General features: G+C 40.6%; 2 protein-coding genes across 2 annotated transcripts in view; one reads left to right on the plus strand and one right to left on the minus strand.

The window, feature by feature from the left end:
- Positions 1–4182, minus strand: part of fig4a (FIG4 phosphoinositide 5-phosphatase a) — a 33784-nt gene extending 29602 nt beyond the window's left edge. The window contains exons 1-4 of the mRNA XM_061091307.1: positions 3956–4182; positions 3698–3824; positions 1629–1727; positions 683–806 (exon numbers count right to left, since the gene is read on the minus strand). Coding sequence (XP_060947290.1) covers positions 683–806; positions 1629–1727; positions 3698–3760 — 286 coding nt within the window. The 5' untranslated portion in view covers positions 3761–3824; positions 3956–4182. The remainder of the gene's footprint in view (positions 1–682; positions 807–1628; positions 1728–3697; positions 3825–3955) is intronic.
- Positions 4183–4488: 306 nt separating this feature from the next.
- Positions 4489–14770, plus strand: LOC133024880 (adenylate kinase 9-like). Its single transcript, XM_061092042.1, has 37 exons — positions 4489–4516; positions 4667–4761; positions 5183–5246; positions 5336–5388; positions 5497–5593; positions 5672–5784; positions 5934–6086; positions 6260–6370; positions 6528–6602; positions 6685–6783; positions 6918–7057; positions 7138–7457; positions 7695–7715; positions 7878–7996; positions 8098–8245; positions 8319–8415; positions 8523–8587; positions 8675–8734; positions 8861–9055; positions 9323–9453; positions 9549–9752; positions 9843–10100; positions 10277–10395; positions 10725–10944; positions 11062–11124; positions 11209–11418; positions 11540–11758; positions 11871–12087; positions 12180–12381; positions 12474–12620; positions 12719–12936; positions 13192–13388; positions 13494–13663; positions 13888–13986; positions 14161–14263; positions 14381–14495; positions 14586–14770. Exons 1-37 carry the CDS (start codon positions 4489–4491, stop codon positions 14768–14770), a joined length of 5130 nt encoding a protein of 1709 aa, XP_060948025.1.
- Positions 14771–16855: the final 2085 nt, after the last annotated feature.

A 16855-nucleotide genomic window follows, 5' to 3' on the forward strand; every position in this document is an offset into this window, starting at 1 on the left:
AACCGTCATTCTTGGGTTGAAAAACAGAAGGTCTCCTAGGCAGCAACATGCTTGAGGTTAATGTTTCATTTGATTCTGGCTCATTGGATTGAATTATTTTTGAGAATAAATAACATGAAGACATCCTACCGATTTCCCCATGTTTTGAGAAGAACTGTATATTGGCCACAGTTCCTCTTATTACTGGGAGATCTGGGTCAGTGTCATTATTTCACTGAGAAAATGTCCTGTATCAAATCTAGTTAAGCGATCGCTGTCCCATTTATCTAGACTGTGTGACTCATGTCAATTTACATATTATAAAGAGCAGTTAATGGAGTAATCCTTAAAAAATATGAAAGTCTGTTCTCTTTCATCTTTGACTTAAGTACAGAGAAAATACAAAAAAAGCATGTAAGAGAAATGATGATGGGTCCGGATTCAAACACAGGTTCTCGGGACTTATTGAAAGCCTTTTCTTAATTTCTTTTGTGTATTAGAGTAAATGTAATTGCAGTGAAAACACTATATACCATCAATATATCGTAAGACGAAATGTGATCAGTTACACAAAACTCATGTAATGAAACCTTGTATTTAGTTTCTGGGGCAACAAGACAAACTTTAGAACTAATGATTTGTAGATGAGGTCCATGTTGCCATGTTTTGCCGATGAGGAAGAGAGTGGAGGGCCTGTACTCACCCACAATCCCAAAAGCTGAGACAGCCCTGGACAGACCCGAGGAACCCTTTTGGCCAATTTTGGTGCGGTTTCCAAGGTCCAGGCGGCCCAGCAGTTCCCGAAGCTCTTGCTGGTTGTACACATGCTGTGAACAAATACACAGACAGATCTACTATATTTATACTGTACATGCACGGCAGGGTCGCCTTCTTCAATTATGTGTACAGTTTCCACATTGTTTATTTTACCTTTCAGAGCAACTGGAGAACAGTGGTTATGATTTTTTTTTCTGTCACAGCTAATTTCCACTAATAACTTTACCCAAAACCAGGGAGACTTGTCCTCTGTGCAATCATAAACAAATGGCTAAAAGACATTGTTTAATCAATGGCTCCAAGTTTCCTGCAAAGGGGTTTGGATTAATCCTCAATAAGGCGATTAAGACAAAAATTGATTAGCTGTTGTTCACATTAGCTCAGCAATGTCGTAATGAATAAACTCTGACAGTGTTTTTTATCATTGCATTTGAAAGAGCAAATACAGACAAAAAACAATGCAAATGCAAAGTAGTTACGGCATTTCATTTCTTTATGCTTGTGTCAGGTTATAAATTACTACACAGCGCCAATCAGATTAACGTGGTTTCCAGAGGTCAGTGCAATATCTGAAGGAATGGGAGCGTGGTGTGATGAATATTTACTCATGGATGCTTCTTAATAACATATAAACACATCATAATCATAATCATAATCACCAGCAACACAAACAAACAAATCAACTTGCAGCTCATAGATCCTGGAAATGAGCAGCGGTGAAGAAAAAGAGTTACACTCAGCACTCATCAGCTAAGCTGTCATCCACAATACACTTGGGACAAGCTGAGTGATTGTACAATTTCCCCGCAGGCGTACTGTACTGTATTACATAAGCGTATATGTATTTGCACTGTACCAGAGACTCTGCTCACCTTATCGTCTATTATGGCCAGATCCTTGGGTTCTGTGCGGTCGATCTTCAGGACTCGGTGTTTGGTCTGTGCCTGATTGCTCCCCACCAAAAAGTACCTCTGGAAAGAGAAATAAAGTCATGAATGGTTAAAGGCTGTAATGCATTTGGCACAGATTATCACGAGGGCCTTTGCAATGAATACTACACAGCAGTGCGGATGAAGATTGAAAAAAATTACATGTGTGATAATATTTTATTTAATACTTTCTCATATATTACATACACCTCAGTCTTATTCTCAAACTTTGACAAAACAAAATACTGTAGAATAATATGTTTAGAGAAAAAATTCTAAAAGTCTGTAACCATTTTAGAGTCCCCCCCTCTCCCGCTTTCTATGGGTCTTTTTTTCAAATAATGTGCAACATGTTCTCTTCATACTTAGTCACCCAACTTGAACTGAATGTATCAAAAACCTGTGAATTGATACATAAAAGGAATTCAGGCTAGATACACACCATATAGGCAGTTTTCTATGAATTGGATTGGAAGTGGAATTAGAGTAGATATGGTTTGGAGTGCATGTGGGCACAGCACACAATTGATCACAAGGCTATATTCTAATATGTTCCCTGTTAAGATTTGTGTCTTCCCTTCTCATCTGTTCCTTTCAAGTCATTATTTTTCAAGATGGCCAAAGAAGTGTTAAATTGGAACATTGTGTATCAGATATCAGTACAGTCCGTTAAAACCATTTTGTCCTGTTCCCAGTGTCCAACGGAGCTCTCTTTGTCCATAATAGTTATAGAGTATTTATCCCCTGTTCAGTCTAATGGGCTGACAGATGCTCAATAAGAATTTCTGATAACTCAGCTGTGACAAATAGTTCCCTGTCTTATTTTATAAATGTTTGTTACATATGATGTCAGCCATTAATCCCAATTTAACACGGCCATAAAATTAGTTATTGAAGTTAGTAGTAGTGAGAATTAATTATTCAGATTCTGTCTCGAGAGCTGTGATGGAAATACGTATAACTGAGGTGGTCATGGTAAATCCAAGCAGAATAATGTGCACTGTACTTGGAGCAGCAAGTCATCACAAACCCTTTTGCTGCCATCTAGTGTTTGCTAACAAGCACATGGAATCATACGGGATCTTTCCATCCTCATGCTCACATACATTTCATTACTATCCAGCAGGGGGATGGGCTCATAAATTGCAACAGTTTGAAAACCCAGGCTGTCTCGGGAAATATTATTGTCATTGTTGTATGTTCTGAGCAGATTGTTCTGCCATTGTGTCCTTAACAAGGTGCAGTTTCCAGCCCTAGTTTGTAGATACAGGTTGTAAATATAGGGAACTGTAGGAATATAAAACAGTTAGCATCATTCAATTAGCTTTCCTTTAGTTCAAAGAAGTGTGAAAAATAAAACCAGTGACGAATGTCAACTGTATCTAGACCTTATCAGTACTTTAACTTGTGTACTAGGCAAGGCATCAGGACAACCTTCTCATACATTTGATCAAGCTGCACCAAATTTGACACAGTCATAGATATCAGTTACAAAAATGTGCAATATTCTTTTCATCAACATCCATTAATCATTCCCTGGAAAAACAGTGAAGTGTCGACTGCACCAAAATCGAATGGGTTCTTCCTTGAACCATACCACATCACAAGTTTTGTTGAATTTCAATTAAGTAGTTTATGCGTAATCTATTTAACGCACATAAAAACCTACAAAGAAACATATAGTTGATGGTCTTCAATAGTACTATAACAAAGGTTCACCCCACAGTAATTCTTATGCATAAGCACTTTAAGATGTATTACACATGCAATTGTTTGAAATGTTCTACTCTGGGATTTGTGACATGTTTCACTGTTTAACTATAAACTTGAAGAAAATCAATATCTGAAAGTTATTGTGATGTTATGATGATAACATGTTGGGCAACATAGCCCAGACCTAGTTCTTGCAGCCTACTCCAGTGTAACCCATGCACAGACTGACCACTGCCAGATGTAGGCAGTGGTGATGATATGCAGTGACAATAACAGAATGAATATCGTGGAACACGTACAGCTCTGGTTTCATACAGGATCATCCTCTGGATCCCACTGATGAACGCCGCCGACGGAGGCATCTTTATTCCTGATTTACCCCCAAGCAGTCACAGAGAATCCAGAAGAGACAACAGGGAGGGGGGGCTGCAGAGCGAATGAAAACAAAACGAGTTAATCAACACATCATAAAACAACACACACACCAGCTCACCCCTGACACTTGAAGCTACTGTGCATGCATCTTTGTTTACTCTCAGCATTCCCCCAGCACTCACCATACACTCAGCTAGCTAGCTACCTAGCTGCGTTAGCCACAGATCCTCTCCAGTGATGACAGTGATCATTTCCTCCGCATGAACACCAACTTTGAACGTTCACTGAATACTCACTTATGTGTAATATATGTCTATATCCGTATTTATAAATACGTGGTTAAGTCTTCTGTGGGATTTCACCGAGCACACGTTAGCATGCAGGGGAACTCTGTTGCTGTCAGGTGACTGTCATGAATCGCATCAGCTGATACGGTGCCTGGCAGGGTCAAAAAACTCGATGGACGTAAAATGCAATGACAAATTGACGTGGTCAAAACTTTCCCACGCAGTTAACAACTACATGTGTCGATTAGTTTCATCTTCTAAGAATAAACTTTAACCCTTACTCTAAATCCATAGAGAAGCTAGCTCGAAATAGCCACAGACACAGGCTACAACATGGAACGCCCCCTTCCACGCTTTAGTTTGTCAGTTGCTGTGGAAACCGTATCCGGTGACAGCAAGCTGAAAGGTTTAATTTAAACTCGCAGAAAATGGATAAAGGAACAACTCAAAGCAACGGTAAATAATGTCCCATTGAAATATATCAACTGTAGCCAGGTACTTCAATGGTGGGTCGTTGAAATGGCCGAGTTAGATGTGGGTCACCACTGATCTGCTCCATAATTACTTCACTGTTTATGACTTTTAATTCCCTCACTGTTTAATCAGTTCGGGTGGATTTCGTGGACAACTTGATAGAAGAGGAAGCGGAGAGAGAGACGCTTCGTTCCAAACCCACCTGCTTCATCGTAGTTGGAAAACCGGTAACCTGATAACTTTTAACACACTCACAATATTAGACATTGTTTCCAGCATGGATGCTTCGTTCAAAGAGTGTCTAACATGGTGATGTTGATGTTTGAAATAAGATACAGGAGATTTAATATAATCAATGAAGTCTTTATTACAATCTCACCAAGTCACAGTGACCACATATACACATATACAGTATATATATACTCATCTCACCATGTAGTGTATTCTCTATCCATCTCTTAGACTAAATTGCAAAGTAATGTTATGTCTTTCTGAGTAAGAGAGGCCACTAACGTAATGCAAATCAAGTGATTAATTATCAAACTAAATTAACAAAAAGACATAAACCATTAAGATTTCTACAAAATCAACCAATCGTTGGTTATATTTTCTTTTACTCATATATGTTTATGTCAATTTATGTTGCAGGGTATTGGCAAATCCACTTTGGCCAAAAACATTGCAGAGTCCTGGAAGTGTATCTTGATTGATGGTAAATACTTTTATATATTTCATTTTTTTATCAACACTGTCTATGCATATCATTAATGGCATTTCTCATCTGCTTGTACAATATTTCAGATACAGATGTTCTCAACACACACATACAAAATAGAACGAAGGAAGGTTTAGAGGTGAGTAATAAATTCTCTATCATCGTACAGGACAGTTAACCTTTCCTTCGTTTCACGTGTGTTTTCCATCGCTATTAAGGGTTGAAGTTGTCTTGTCTGCTGTTTTAGCTCTTAGATATTTTATCCGAGGGGAGGATTTTACCACAAGACAAGGTGCTGCAGCTGATTCTTGACAGGCTCGACTCACCAGATGTGGAGCACTATGGTAAATAATGTATTTGGAGTTTATTTTATCAGTACAGTGATCATGCATGTGAATAAGGCTCAATGTGTTGTGATGCAGGATATGTGCTGAGCTGCCTGCCGCTCATGTCTGAGGAGTGTCTGAAGATTCATGAGCAGGTTGCACTGATCAAGAACCTCAAGCTGACACCTGATTTCATCATTAATATCAAGGTTAGTATCACATCCTCTGCATATCCATTGCATAATTTCTCAGTTTTTATGAATTCACACGGCAAATGATTAATTTCTTCAAGGTATAAGTATCTGTATCAGTATGTGTTATCGGATTATTTATGAATGCTACACCCGTCCTGTACCAGTGTGCAGACAAGGACCTGGCCGAGAGGCTCGCAGGTCTGAAGCAGTACCCAGAGACAGGGCAGCTATTCACAAGGGACAAGTGGCAGTGTGAAGATGTGTACATCAACAGAAAAGACAGCATGGATGACGAAATGGAAGATGAAGAGAAGCAGGTACAGATCCAAGGCCAAACACCTTGACCACTGTTTGTCTAATTTACCTTGTAACATTATACCATCACGATTGGTATTTTCTGCAATCCCCCCTTTTTATGTATTTGGACCCAGTAAATTGTCTCTATTTCTCTATCTAAAAGGGTTTATTCTGTCTGTAGGCTTCTGGAGAGAGACTCCAAAGGGATGTTATTTACCATTTGGTGTGGTCGCCAGAGAATTCAACCCAAAATGCTTTGTATAGAATCAACATGTACAAAGATACAGTGCTTAAACCACTGGAGGTGAGTTACCAGGGGCTGAAGGTAACTATTGTATTTGGACTCTTTGGGCAGTCATATGATACTTAGTGGATTGCACTAATAATGCACAGATGGAGCAATCAGTTTTCTGTGATGTTGTGTTCTAAATCAAATTAGTATAATGAAAACGTTCTTTCAGGACTACATGGCAGCCCACAACCCCCTCTACCGGATGGAGCTGGATGGAAACAACACACCTGAAGAGCTTCACTCTGTAAAGACATATTCTATGCAAAAATAAGTATAACTGTATAACCTGTCAGCTGACATTTGTGTGTTTATTTTTTTTTCTGTAGTCTGTATTGTCCCGTCTTGGATCATTGGCTATTAAACGTGTCTCCATTCCCATCCTCCTCCACCAAGCCGATGAGGACTTGCCAGAAGAGGCTGATACGGTCAGACATTAATGAACCTATTAAAGTTGATACTTAGGTCATACTTAGGCTTGAGTTTTTTAATGACGTCTTCCTCTGAATCCACTTCTGATTCAATTAGAAGTATTTTAAAACAGAGATCATCTCTTTTCCAGGAGGAACTACTGAGACACATGTCATCCACCAATCCAGTGGCCCCTGGCTTCAGATGGAGAAGGAGCCGCTGGGGCTCAACCTGCCCTGTTGCTCTGAAGGAGGGCCGGATGGTTCCTGGCCAACCTGAGCTATCTGTCAGGTGAGTCAAGAATATATCTAATATTTTGCAGGGAGATTGTGAAAAACAGCTGACTGACTCTCATGTTAACCCCTGTTCAGCTTCCAGGACAAACTGTACATCCTCTCCTCTGCGGAGGCATACCAGAAGTTTGTCACAAACCCCAGACGTTACTTACTCCCTCCAATGCCCAGGCCCCCTTGCAAGGTTTCAATTGTTGGACCCCCTCAGTCAGGAAAGAGCACCTTATGTAAGCTTCTAGCGCATCACTACAATGCATTGGTGCTTGACGTGGAGGACCTGGTGCAGCCAATTCTGGCCCAGATTGAACAGGAGAGGCTTGACAAAATCAAAGAGGAGACTACACAGCTCGCTATAGAGCGAATCAAGAAAATGGAGGAGGATGGCAGAGAGAACTCGGGCAAGTTGAGCTGTGTATATGATTATTATATTCACTTGGTTAGTCATATTGTTTCGTCTTGAACAAAAACAGATACAACCTGATCGATTTTTGTAAATAATTGTAGATGAGTAACTTTTCTACTGTCATATCATGAAAATACCATAAAGTATGAAGCATATATTAGCATTTTATACTGTGAATATGTGGATTGTCCTGTCAGATTAGAATTAATCTTGTAATATTTTATTTCATCAGATGACAGCAGTTCTGTAGAAGGTAAGATTTTTAATTAACTGCTGTATTTTCTTACACAAACACACACACATGCATACAGACAAAGAGAAGTGGATAAATTGTCTTTTTTTCACTCTTTTGCAAATACTATGACGGGTATTTACTATTTAATATTTGTGTGCTTATGTTTTCTGTTATTCTTAGTGACGGAGGATCATCCACAAGTTAAAGCCATGGTGCTTGGTGTAATGGAGGAGGCCAAACAACAGAGCATATCTCCTGTCACTCTGCATGCTGAGGCATTGGAGAAGCGTATAACAGAGGTAAGTCTACGATCTAAAACATGGCAGTTAGTTTTTATATTTGTTTGAGACCATTGGTTTTATTTTACAGAAAGGAGATGCTAATGAGGTTGATTTTACAGATTGAGGCGGCAGATCAAGATGCGGAGGTCAAAACCGGATGGGTGCTTGACAACTTTCCCAGCAACCTCTCCCAGATGGATTTGTTACACAAAGGTGAAATCCTGCCAGATGTCATCTTTTGTCTCAAAGACAGCATTGGACACAAAGGTAAACAAAAACAAATTGTAGCATTAAATATGAAGACTTCTGTCAGGGTTCATGCATCGTTACAATTCAACAGTTTTGGAGAGAATGTATGAGAAGAACAAGGAGAGCTTGGACGAGGCAGTGAGGAAGAGGCTGCAAGATGAACAGTCTGCACAGAATGAACAGCCCTTGTAAGTTTATTTAAAATGATGCTGTTACATTTCGTCACTTTTTCATTTGTTATATCTGCGCAGGACTGATTATGCTGTTTTTGGTGCTTACATTTTCTCCATTTTAGTAACAAAAAGGAAAACAACTCAGAGATGCATTCAAATCTAGAGGCGGTCATTGAAGAAAAGGATGGTATGTAAAATCTGTCAGTGTATAACTGAATTTACATACTGTTCAGTTATGTTAGCATTGTTGTTGTTGAATTGATTTTCTTTGCAGAAATTCATGAGCAATCTGACGCCCTCAGCCCTGCAGACCTTGATGTGATCAAACAGGAAGGTGAGACATTTTATGAAATGCTTTTGTTTTTCTAGATCACTCATAGGAGAGGGAAACTAAATGTGACTTATGTCTCAGTATTTATAAACTTCTACCCCCCCACTCCTTCTCCCTTTGTTGATCAAGCTGTGAAACTACCTGATCACTGGGATCTGGGTTATCCAGATGGCCCAGAGATGAAGGACTACAAACTGCAACTCAAGCAGTTTGTGTCTGAATGGAAGAAAATGGAGTCTGCTCTATCTGCTGCCCACTCAGTACTGGAGATTAATGGAAAAAGCCCAGAGGACTTGCTTCAAGAGATAGTCCTTCACATGGAGAGTAAGTGTGTTCAGTCTCAACGCATCAATTACAAAAAGCAAAATCAAGCTTTTAATGTTTGAACTTTAAGAGCTACTGAAGATTTCTGTTATATATTCCACACTAACTTTTCCTGTATATTTCTCCAATCTCTATGACCTTGAAAAGCACAAATACCAAAAGAAAATTATTTTAAAATGATAATTGAAAACGAATGATCTCCAAGACCATGTTCAGCCCAAAACAGAAAGTGAAAATACCCTCAGTCTGTGTTTTCCTTGTCTTCAGAGCCCTTCAAGTATATTCCCGTGGAGCTGTCACAGCTGGACCTGGATGAGGAGGAAGAGGATATCGAGGCCGTAGCTGAGCTGGAGAAACGTGATTTAGACAGCAGTGACAATGGCGCAGCAGATAATGAGGTTTCTAACTTTAAACTCAGCTATTTTAATGCTGATTTAATATTTACAATATAAATTAACCTTAAACTGTATCTCATCCGTCTCCATGAAACCAGGGGGACTCATCACCTAAGAGATTATTAGGTGATACTCTTCATGTCTGTCCTGTGGCCTTTAAAAACCAAAACGTCCTGTGGCCCTGTACGGACGAGATTGCAGCCAAATACCGGGAGAAGATCTTCTACTTCTCCAGCACAGAAGCGAGAGACAACTTCCTTCTAAACCCAACACAATTTGTTGCAAAAACTGAGCCTCTCAAGGTACAATCCAACATGAAACGAGAAAGATAATGTGTATAATAAACAAACATTATGATTCAAATTAAGACATATTTCTGTCTTCTATCCAAGCCTCCTGCCCTTCGGATCCTTTGCCTTGGTACCCGAGGGTCAGGAAAGACCTCTCATGGTGAGTGGCTCGCACGGCAGCTTGGTCTCTTCCATGTTCGGTTCAGGGAGCAGCTCCAAATGCTCCTCATCGCCAAGACAAGGAAACGGGTGCCTTATTCAGATGAAGTAGAGCCCGTTGACGAGTCTCTGGAGGAGTTGGTCACCCTGATACAGGAAGCCAGGGGGGAGGCCGGAGAGGAGGAGGAGGAGGAGGAGGAGGTGGTGGAGGAGGATACCACTGCCAATGAAATAGAGGTCAGCATCAACAAACCTTTACTTGCAAGCATTCAACCATCAAACTAGTTTCTGATTAGATGCAACAGTTGATGAATAAGAATATTTTTTGCCACAGAATTATTCAGCATTTGCTTTTGTGCGTCTACCGTCTACAACAGGAAATGGAACTGACTGAAGAGGAAAACGCCATCAAAGCCTACTTATCTGATGGCGATCCACTGACTCCACAAATCCTGGACATGGTTATTGCACCATTCTGGGATCAAGAACCATACATGTACACAGACAGAGGCACACATAATTCTAACCCGACTATTTATCCTTTTCAACTGAATTAGATGAGAAGACTGGAACCACTGTAATATCTGCACACTAAAAATTAAGTTCAGCAAAAAACTTACCTTAAAGCTCAATTAGCTCAACATGAAACTACTTATGTTAGCATAAAGACTGGAAACAGTTGACTAAAGCTAGTATCGCCTAAATGTAACAAAATTCCCCTGTTATAGCCAGGTATAGCGTTCAAACATCAAGCTTCTCATCTAATTTGGCAAGAAGCAAAGTAACATGCAAAGTATTTTCTGACCAGAAAATTCTCTCTTGCAGGTCCACAGGTTTTATTTTGGAGGGCTTCCCACATCATTCCGAAGAGGTGCAGTACATGCTGGATCGACAGCTTTTCCCTGACGTAGTGGTAACCATGGAGGTGGATGTCACAGATGTTCAGAAACGTCTGTTGCCGACATACCAGGAGAAGTGGCGTGAGCGTCGCGACCACCGTCAAGCACAGCTGAACATTCTTCATGATCTGCGCAGGAAAAACAGGGTAAGCAAGTTTGTAATATAGAAGCACAAGCTGGCAGTAATTTAATCTGCTGACTTTATTATGAAGTGTCATCTTCCCTAAGAGGTAGTGTTGATTGTGTGCATTTCTTTGGTACAGGAGGACAAAATTGTCAGGAGAAGGGCTGAACTCATGGCAGAGTCACAGAGGGCCGAATCAAAGGTATTGAATCACCATCACCGCAGTCATCTCCTCTCCATCACTGGTTAACCATATCTCCTTACTCTGCATCATTTAACCCTGTAGTTTGTGTTTCAGGGGTATGAAGAAGACGATGAAGAGGAGGAAGCTTCAGACATCGATGAGATAGAGGCGATGCTCAAGGAGGAGTTTCTTTTGGAAGAAGACAACGAAGACTCAGAGAAGGAGGAGAAGGAGGAGACAGCTATCGAGCGGCTGGAGTTGGAGATCGAGCAGCGTTTTGCGACAGATGAAAAAGACCTTGCGACCGTAACGGTACAAAGACAGACACACAAACCCATGAAGTCACTTTTATTTCACGTTCAGGACAAGCTCTTCACTCTAAATGTATTTCAATTGCTTTCATAGATCCTGCCTTGTGCTTTTCTATACTCAGGAGCTGCTGAGTGAGCAAAACATTCCCAGTATCTCTATCAGTGCCTCTCGCACACCATTGATTGTGAGGAATCAGCTGCTCAAGAAGTTACAGCCTCTGCTGACTAACAGGGAGTCACTTTTCCAAACATGTCAACCCATCTCATCCGACCTGGCACAGAGGCTGCTGCTCTTTTCATACAAGCTCCACAGTGCCTTTGGCTGCTGGGATCCCATAAAGGTCAATTTTCCTAAAACAGTTTCATCATTTGTGAAAGGAGATCTACTTTTCATTGATAAAAGTTGTAGGAGTTGTGTAACATATTGTCTATCCACTCGTCCCTCTTCCACAGAAATACAAGGAGATAGACTTGATCCAGCCTCTGCAGTGGCCTCTGAATACCACACATCCCCTAATCTTCAATCAGTATATTTATTTCTTTGAATCTAAGGAGAACCGTAACACATTCATGCTCAATCCTCTGAAGTACCTTAGGCAGCCCAAGCCCACCCAATCCCTCCCTGTTAAACTGGCCGTCGTTGGACCACCCAAATCTGGGAAAACCACTGGTAAGATTCACAACAACTGCAAAATAATCAAAATAGCTTTTTCCCTTTTCTCTTATATTTTTGGTCTTCATTCTTCTCTTATATCTCTCCAGTGGCGCAGAGCTTTGCTCAGAAGTATGACTTGGCGCGGCTGTCTATTGGCAGAGCTATGCATATGGTGCTTGAAACTCAGGAGCACACAGATCTGGCTGTCCAAGTGAAGCTGCTTCTCTCCCAAGGCCTTGTTGTGCCTGATGAACTGGCCATTCAGTGTCTGGAGGTGGTTCTCTTGAGCTCAGTCTGCAGCACCCGAGGGTGAGAGGTTTTTGTGTTTGAAGGTTCAAAAAACACCCTGGACAGGCTTGAGGATGTGTTTGATTACTATATTTACTTATTTGGAACTCCAGGTATGTTTTGGACGGCTTTCCGATGACACTTAAGCAGGCGGAGCTCATGGCTTCTCGGAGCATCATCCCCATGATAGTAATTGAGCTTAAGCTGGACACCGTGGAGGTGCTAAGAAGAGGTCACATGGACAAGATAAAACTCAACAAGTGAGAAAACTTCAACATAGGAATGATATGCAGAAATCATAAGCTTTTAAAGTTGTCATAACTTTGTATCCTACCTCCCCTATTTCCTCTGATTTTAGGCCTCACCTGATGCATGACAGCTCTGAGATACTTCACAATCGTTCCTCCCATTACAAGCAGGAGGTGGAGCAGGTGAAGAAATATTTCCATCAACAATATCAGAACTGGATTGTGCTTGATGGCTTTAAGAGCAAATGGTGGATCTGGTGCAGGATTGTAAAGGAAGTCATCATCAGCATGACATACATTGACAACTTCCTGGAGAGGACACTCAGCGGTAAGTACTACTAGCTTAACCAGACATCAGCCCTACAGGATTGTTTGCACCTGAAGTTAATTCAATTGAAAACATTGCTTGTCAAGAGGATGCATTTATTCTTGCAAATAAAAATACCAACTGATGACTAACACAAGCAAAAAATAGGGGAAACATGTTTTAAAAAAGAGAGGAATTGATTAAAAAATATGAATTAAATAGTGAATAAATGATTAAATTAAATCTAAATCACACATACAATGACACATTTTGCAGGTCAAGCTGCCTGCATCAACAGGATGTGCATCACTCCCCAGGAGCTGCAACATCGCCTTGGAGAGTTTGGCCGTTACTGCCCAGTCTGCTTGGCTCTATATAAACACCTGGTGGACTGCTCAGAAACTGCATGTTTGACTCATGCAGCTGAGTACAGAGGACAGTTTTTCAGGATGTGTGGCAAAGAGCATTTAGAGGTCAGTGTGGTTTAGGAAACCTACACAAAGATATGAAGTATTCAGATATAAAATGTAACTGAGGTATAAATATGAAGTTTATAGAATATAATCTCTCGACCACAGAAGTTCCTGTCCACTCCGGATCGATTTGTGACTCCAAGCTGCCCACACGCTCTCCCAGAACCCCACCTGCTGCCTACAAAACTCAGTGAGACTCAGGTGAAGAACAGGTTCCCACAGCAAGTTGAGATGAGGGGCTTTTGTCCCGTCACTTACCTGAGTGGAAAGCAAAGGTACAGTATTCACTTCATAAAGTTAAAATCTGTCTATCTGAGAACACATTCAGAAATCTGATGGGTCAACAGTGTCTGCAACCTACAGAGATTCACAATACATGTCTACGCAACCTAAACAAATATCTCATGAAGACTTAATCAATGTTGTGTGTCTTCTTTCTGCCCTTAACTCTTTACTATGTTTGATATTTTCTATTTATGGAGGTCTTATGTGTTCTCAGGTATGAAGCCCTGGTTCAAGGAAAGATGGAGCACGCAGTGGAATACAGAGAACGGCTCTATGTTTTTAGGTCAACCCAGGAACAGGACATGTTTTTGAGGTGTGGCACTATTCTCTTTGCAGATTTCAGAAACGTCAGTCACCTATGTTTTCTTCTTAGAATGGTTAGTTTTCGTTATCCTGCCTTTAAAACAAAGATGGCAGTGAAACATAATTTTGCCTTTGAAAAGTTGAAGGTGAATTAAACAACCTAATTCACATATTTTCCATCAAGGTGTCCTGAAACATACTGGGACCAGAGGCTGCCAGTTAAGGTCCCTCCTCTTTGTGACCCTGTACCCCTCACTGCCATTCCGACGTTGGGTTACCTGGAACAGGTCAAACACACTTAAATAAATATGCAGAGATTTGATGTCCAAATTTGTTAAAGGTGCATTTGTGAAGTGTTTCTTTGATATATCTGCACTGTTTTGATTAAAGTCTGTATTTTGTAGGGTGTGGCAGTAGCAGTCATTAAGGCCATGACAGCTGTTGGTTGTCTCAAACCAAAGCATCCCTTTATCAGTTTAGAAAGATCAGCACTCCTCTATGTGGCCTTCTATCTGAAAGGTAAACAAGATTCAAGGTTGACACTGAATTAGAAAAATAGTAAAGAGGATATTGAAATTGCTGTTGCTAATAATTCTCATATTTATACAGCTTTCAACCACAAGAACGCGGACTGCATTCGCCAGAAGTACAAAAAGAAGCTGGCGAGGTTTGAAGAGAACTGCGCCCTCATCCCCTACCTGAGCTCAACAATGAGAGGGAACTACAGGCCACCCAGTGAACATCCCATTGACTTTGAGTTCAAACTGAACAGGTTCCTGGCTTTGGAAGACTAACTGCTTACTGTAGCTGTGCCTGTTTGTTTTTTCCCCTTTTAATGTGTGTGGCAATAAATAATTTGAAACACATTTTTTGGAGTTTGTTTCAATAATTGGATCAGAGACTTTTTATTTGATTGGTTAATTCAAGTGAGAGTTGGGACAGCTTTATCAGGAAGGTATATTTTGGAAAATCTGACTCCTCAGGGCAGTGTCATTGGTCCGATATTATTTTCCATTATGATTAATGACGTTTTATCTCAAAATCAGGGTGATATTGGGCGGGCGGTCTTTGATGATGGAGCCTTGTGGAAAAGGCAATTAATGTGGTAGAAAATGGTTCGTAATCATGGGGCTTCAATACAATGCACGACAACAGCTCTGTCACACTTTATGGCCCGGTCACAGATAGCTGAAAAGAACATTGGATTCCTTTGTGGAAGTAAATGGCAGCATGGCTTTGTATGGCTTCCACATTCAACTTGGATAATCTTTGACCTGCGAGATTGGCTTCACATTGTGACCAGGCCCTTCTTCACGTCAGGTCTGACCTCATCACACTCCTCTCCTCTGATAGGTGGCTCTGCACTTTCAATCTTTGTCCCAGGAGACATGTCAACACTTAAAGATGCTTCCTTCCCCTTTTAGGGTTAAATAAGATTTACTTTCAGAGGCAATACAGGAACCGAGATTTTTATTGGATCAGTTTTCATCGTGGTTGTTAAAAAGAAAGGAAGAGGAGTGAGGACCACTTCACAAATCTTCAAACAGGATCGATTCCTGGTTAATGGTACAGTCTTGTTGCGATGGTGCCATCTATACTCGACCAATTGTGATTCTGCAGCACCTCACCATGCACTGCAGCATAAGTGGAAGAATGCTATTGCAATATTTTCTCTTTCAAAAGCTAAAAAAGTCACGAATGCATCTTAGGAGGGAGCATGACCTACGAATGAGATGAGGGAAGGATTTGTCAGATTTGTGTAGAGGGACGAGAAGGCACAATGTTCCTTTTTTGGATCCATTTACAGAGAGGCCACGTGGTTCCACATCACCGACAAAATCTATCTGCGAAATCACTGCAATCCTCCGTCTCGTTCAGGCCTGAAGATAAATGATTTGGCATGAGATCGAGGGCAGAGCAGTGAAGAGAACAGAGTCAGGTCTGCAAGGGAGGCAAAAACCCACAAGGGACTAAAACAGCTGCTGCGGAAGCTTAAAAGATGTCCGTCCCCAAAACTCTATCATCACCCCCCCCCCCACTTAACTTAGACTCAACGATGACTAGAAGTCCAATGATGAGGCAAGTGGTTGATTACTGCAAATGCTGCCTGGACAGAATCAATTGGAAAAGCCACTTGCTGATTATTGTTTCTGATTTATTTCCATATTAAGCCATTTGCTCAATGTGTAACTTGATAAAAACTTGTTGTCACGTAAGTTTGGAAACAAATGAAGAAAAGTACAGAAAGTGAAAAGATAATTTGTTAATCGCACTGATAACAAAATAAGAAACCAGCAATAGTAAAATTTCAGGTCCTGGGAGGTCCTGTTTGTTAGCAAACACCAGCAAAACGGCGTCTGTCAACTTGTCCTCCAGCAACTAGAGGCAGAAAATAGATAAGAAGAGGAACAATGAGATTTCGTGTTTGCCTGAAGACACTGAAAGCAATTCTAAAATTCCAAGAGTGTTTGGAGTTAACTACAATTACATCAATATGGTTCAGAAAAAAGTGACTGGATAGAGGGACCGTCAAAACCAGCTGTTGTTCAATGGATTAATAATGCAAAAACAGGGTTTCTGCAAAATGAATAATATGTAAGATACAATGAACAATAATATTCAATACCAGCCGCTCCAGAATCTACAAGCGTAGGCTGGAATGTATGACCCGAATGAATCAAATGGGCAAGTGATTGTGTTTCAGAAGATGAAGAATACAATACATACACAAGTTACCAAAAACCAGTACAACACACTCAGCACTATGCACTGCCAAAACAAACTCAGAGCAACACAAAAGAACAAGCTTCTTTAGTGAGTCACACACAAAATGTCCCAAATTGCATGCTTTACTAGTTAGATATAAATGTATTTTCATG

This window comes from Limanda limanda, chromosome 18 (genome assembly GCF_963576545.1).
Source record: "Limanda limanda chromosome 18, fLimLim1.1, whole genome shotgun sequence".
NCBI lineage: Eukaryota > Metazoa > Chordata > Actinopteri > Pleuronectiformes > Pleuronectidae > Limanda > Limanda limanda.

Bases quoted from the DNA above. Each gene is read 5' to 3' on its own strand.
- LOC133024880 (XM_061092042.1), top strand. From the start codon at position 4,489: ATGGATAAAGGAACAACTCAAAGCAACG. The intron at 10,396-10,724 runs GTACACAGACAG...TCTCTCTTGCAG, and splicing joins TGGGATCAAGAACCATACAT to GTCCACAGGTTTTATTTTGG. The intron at 13,389-13,493 runs GTCAGTGTGGTT...TCTCGACCACAG, and splicing joins GTGGCAAAGAGCATTTAGAG to AAGTTCCTGTCCACTCCGGA.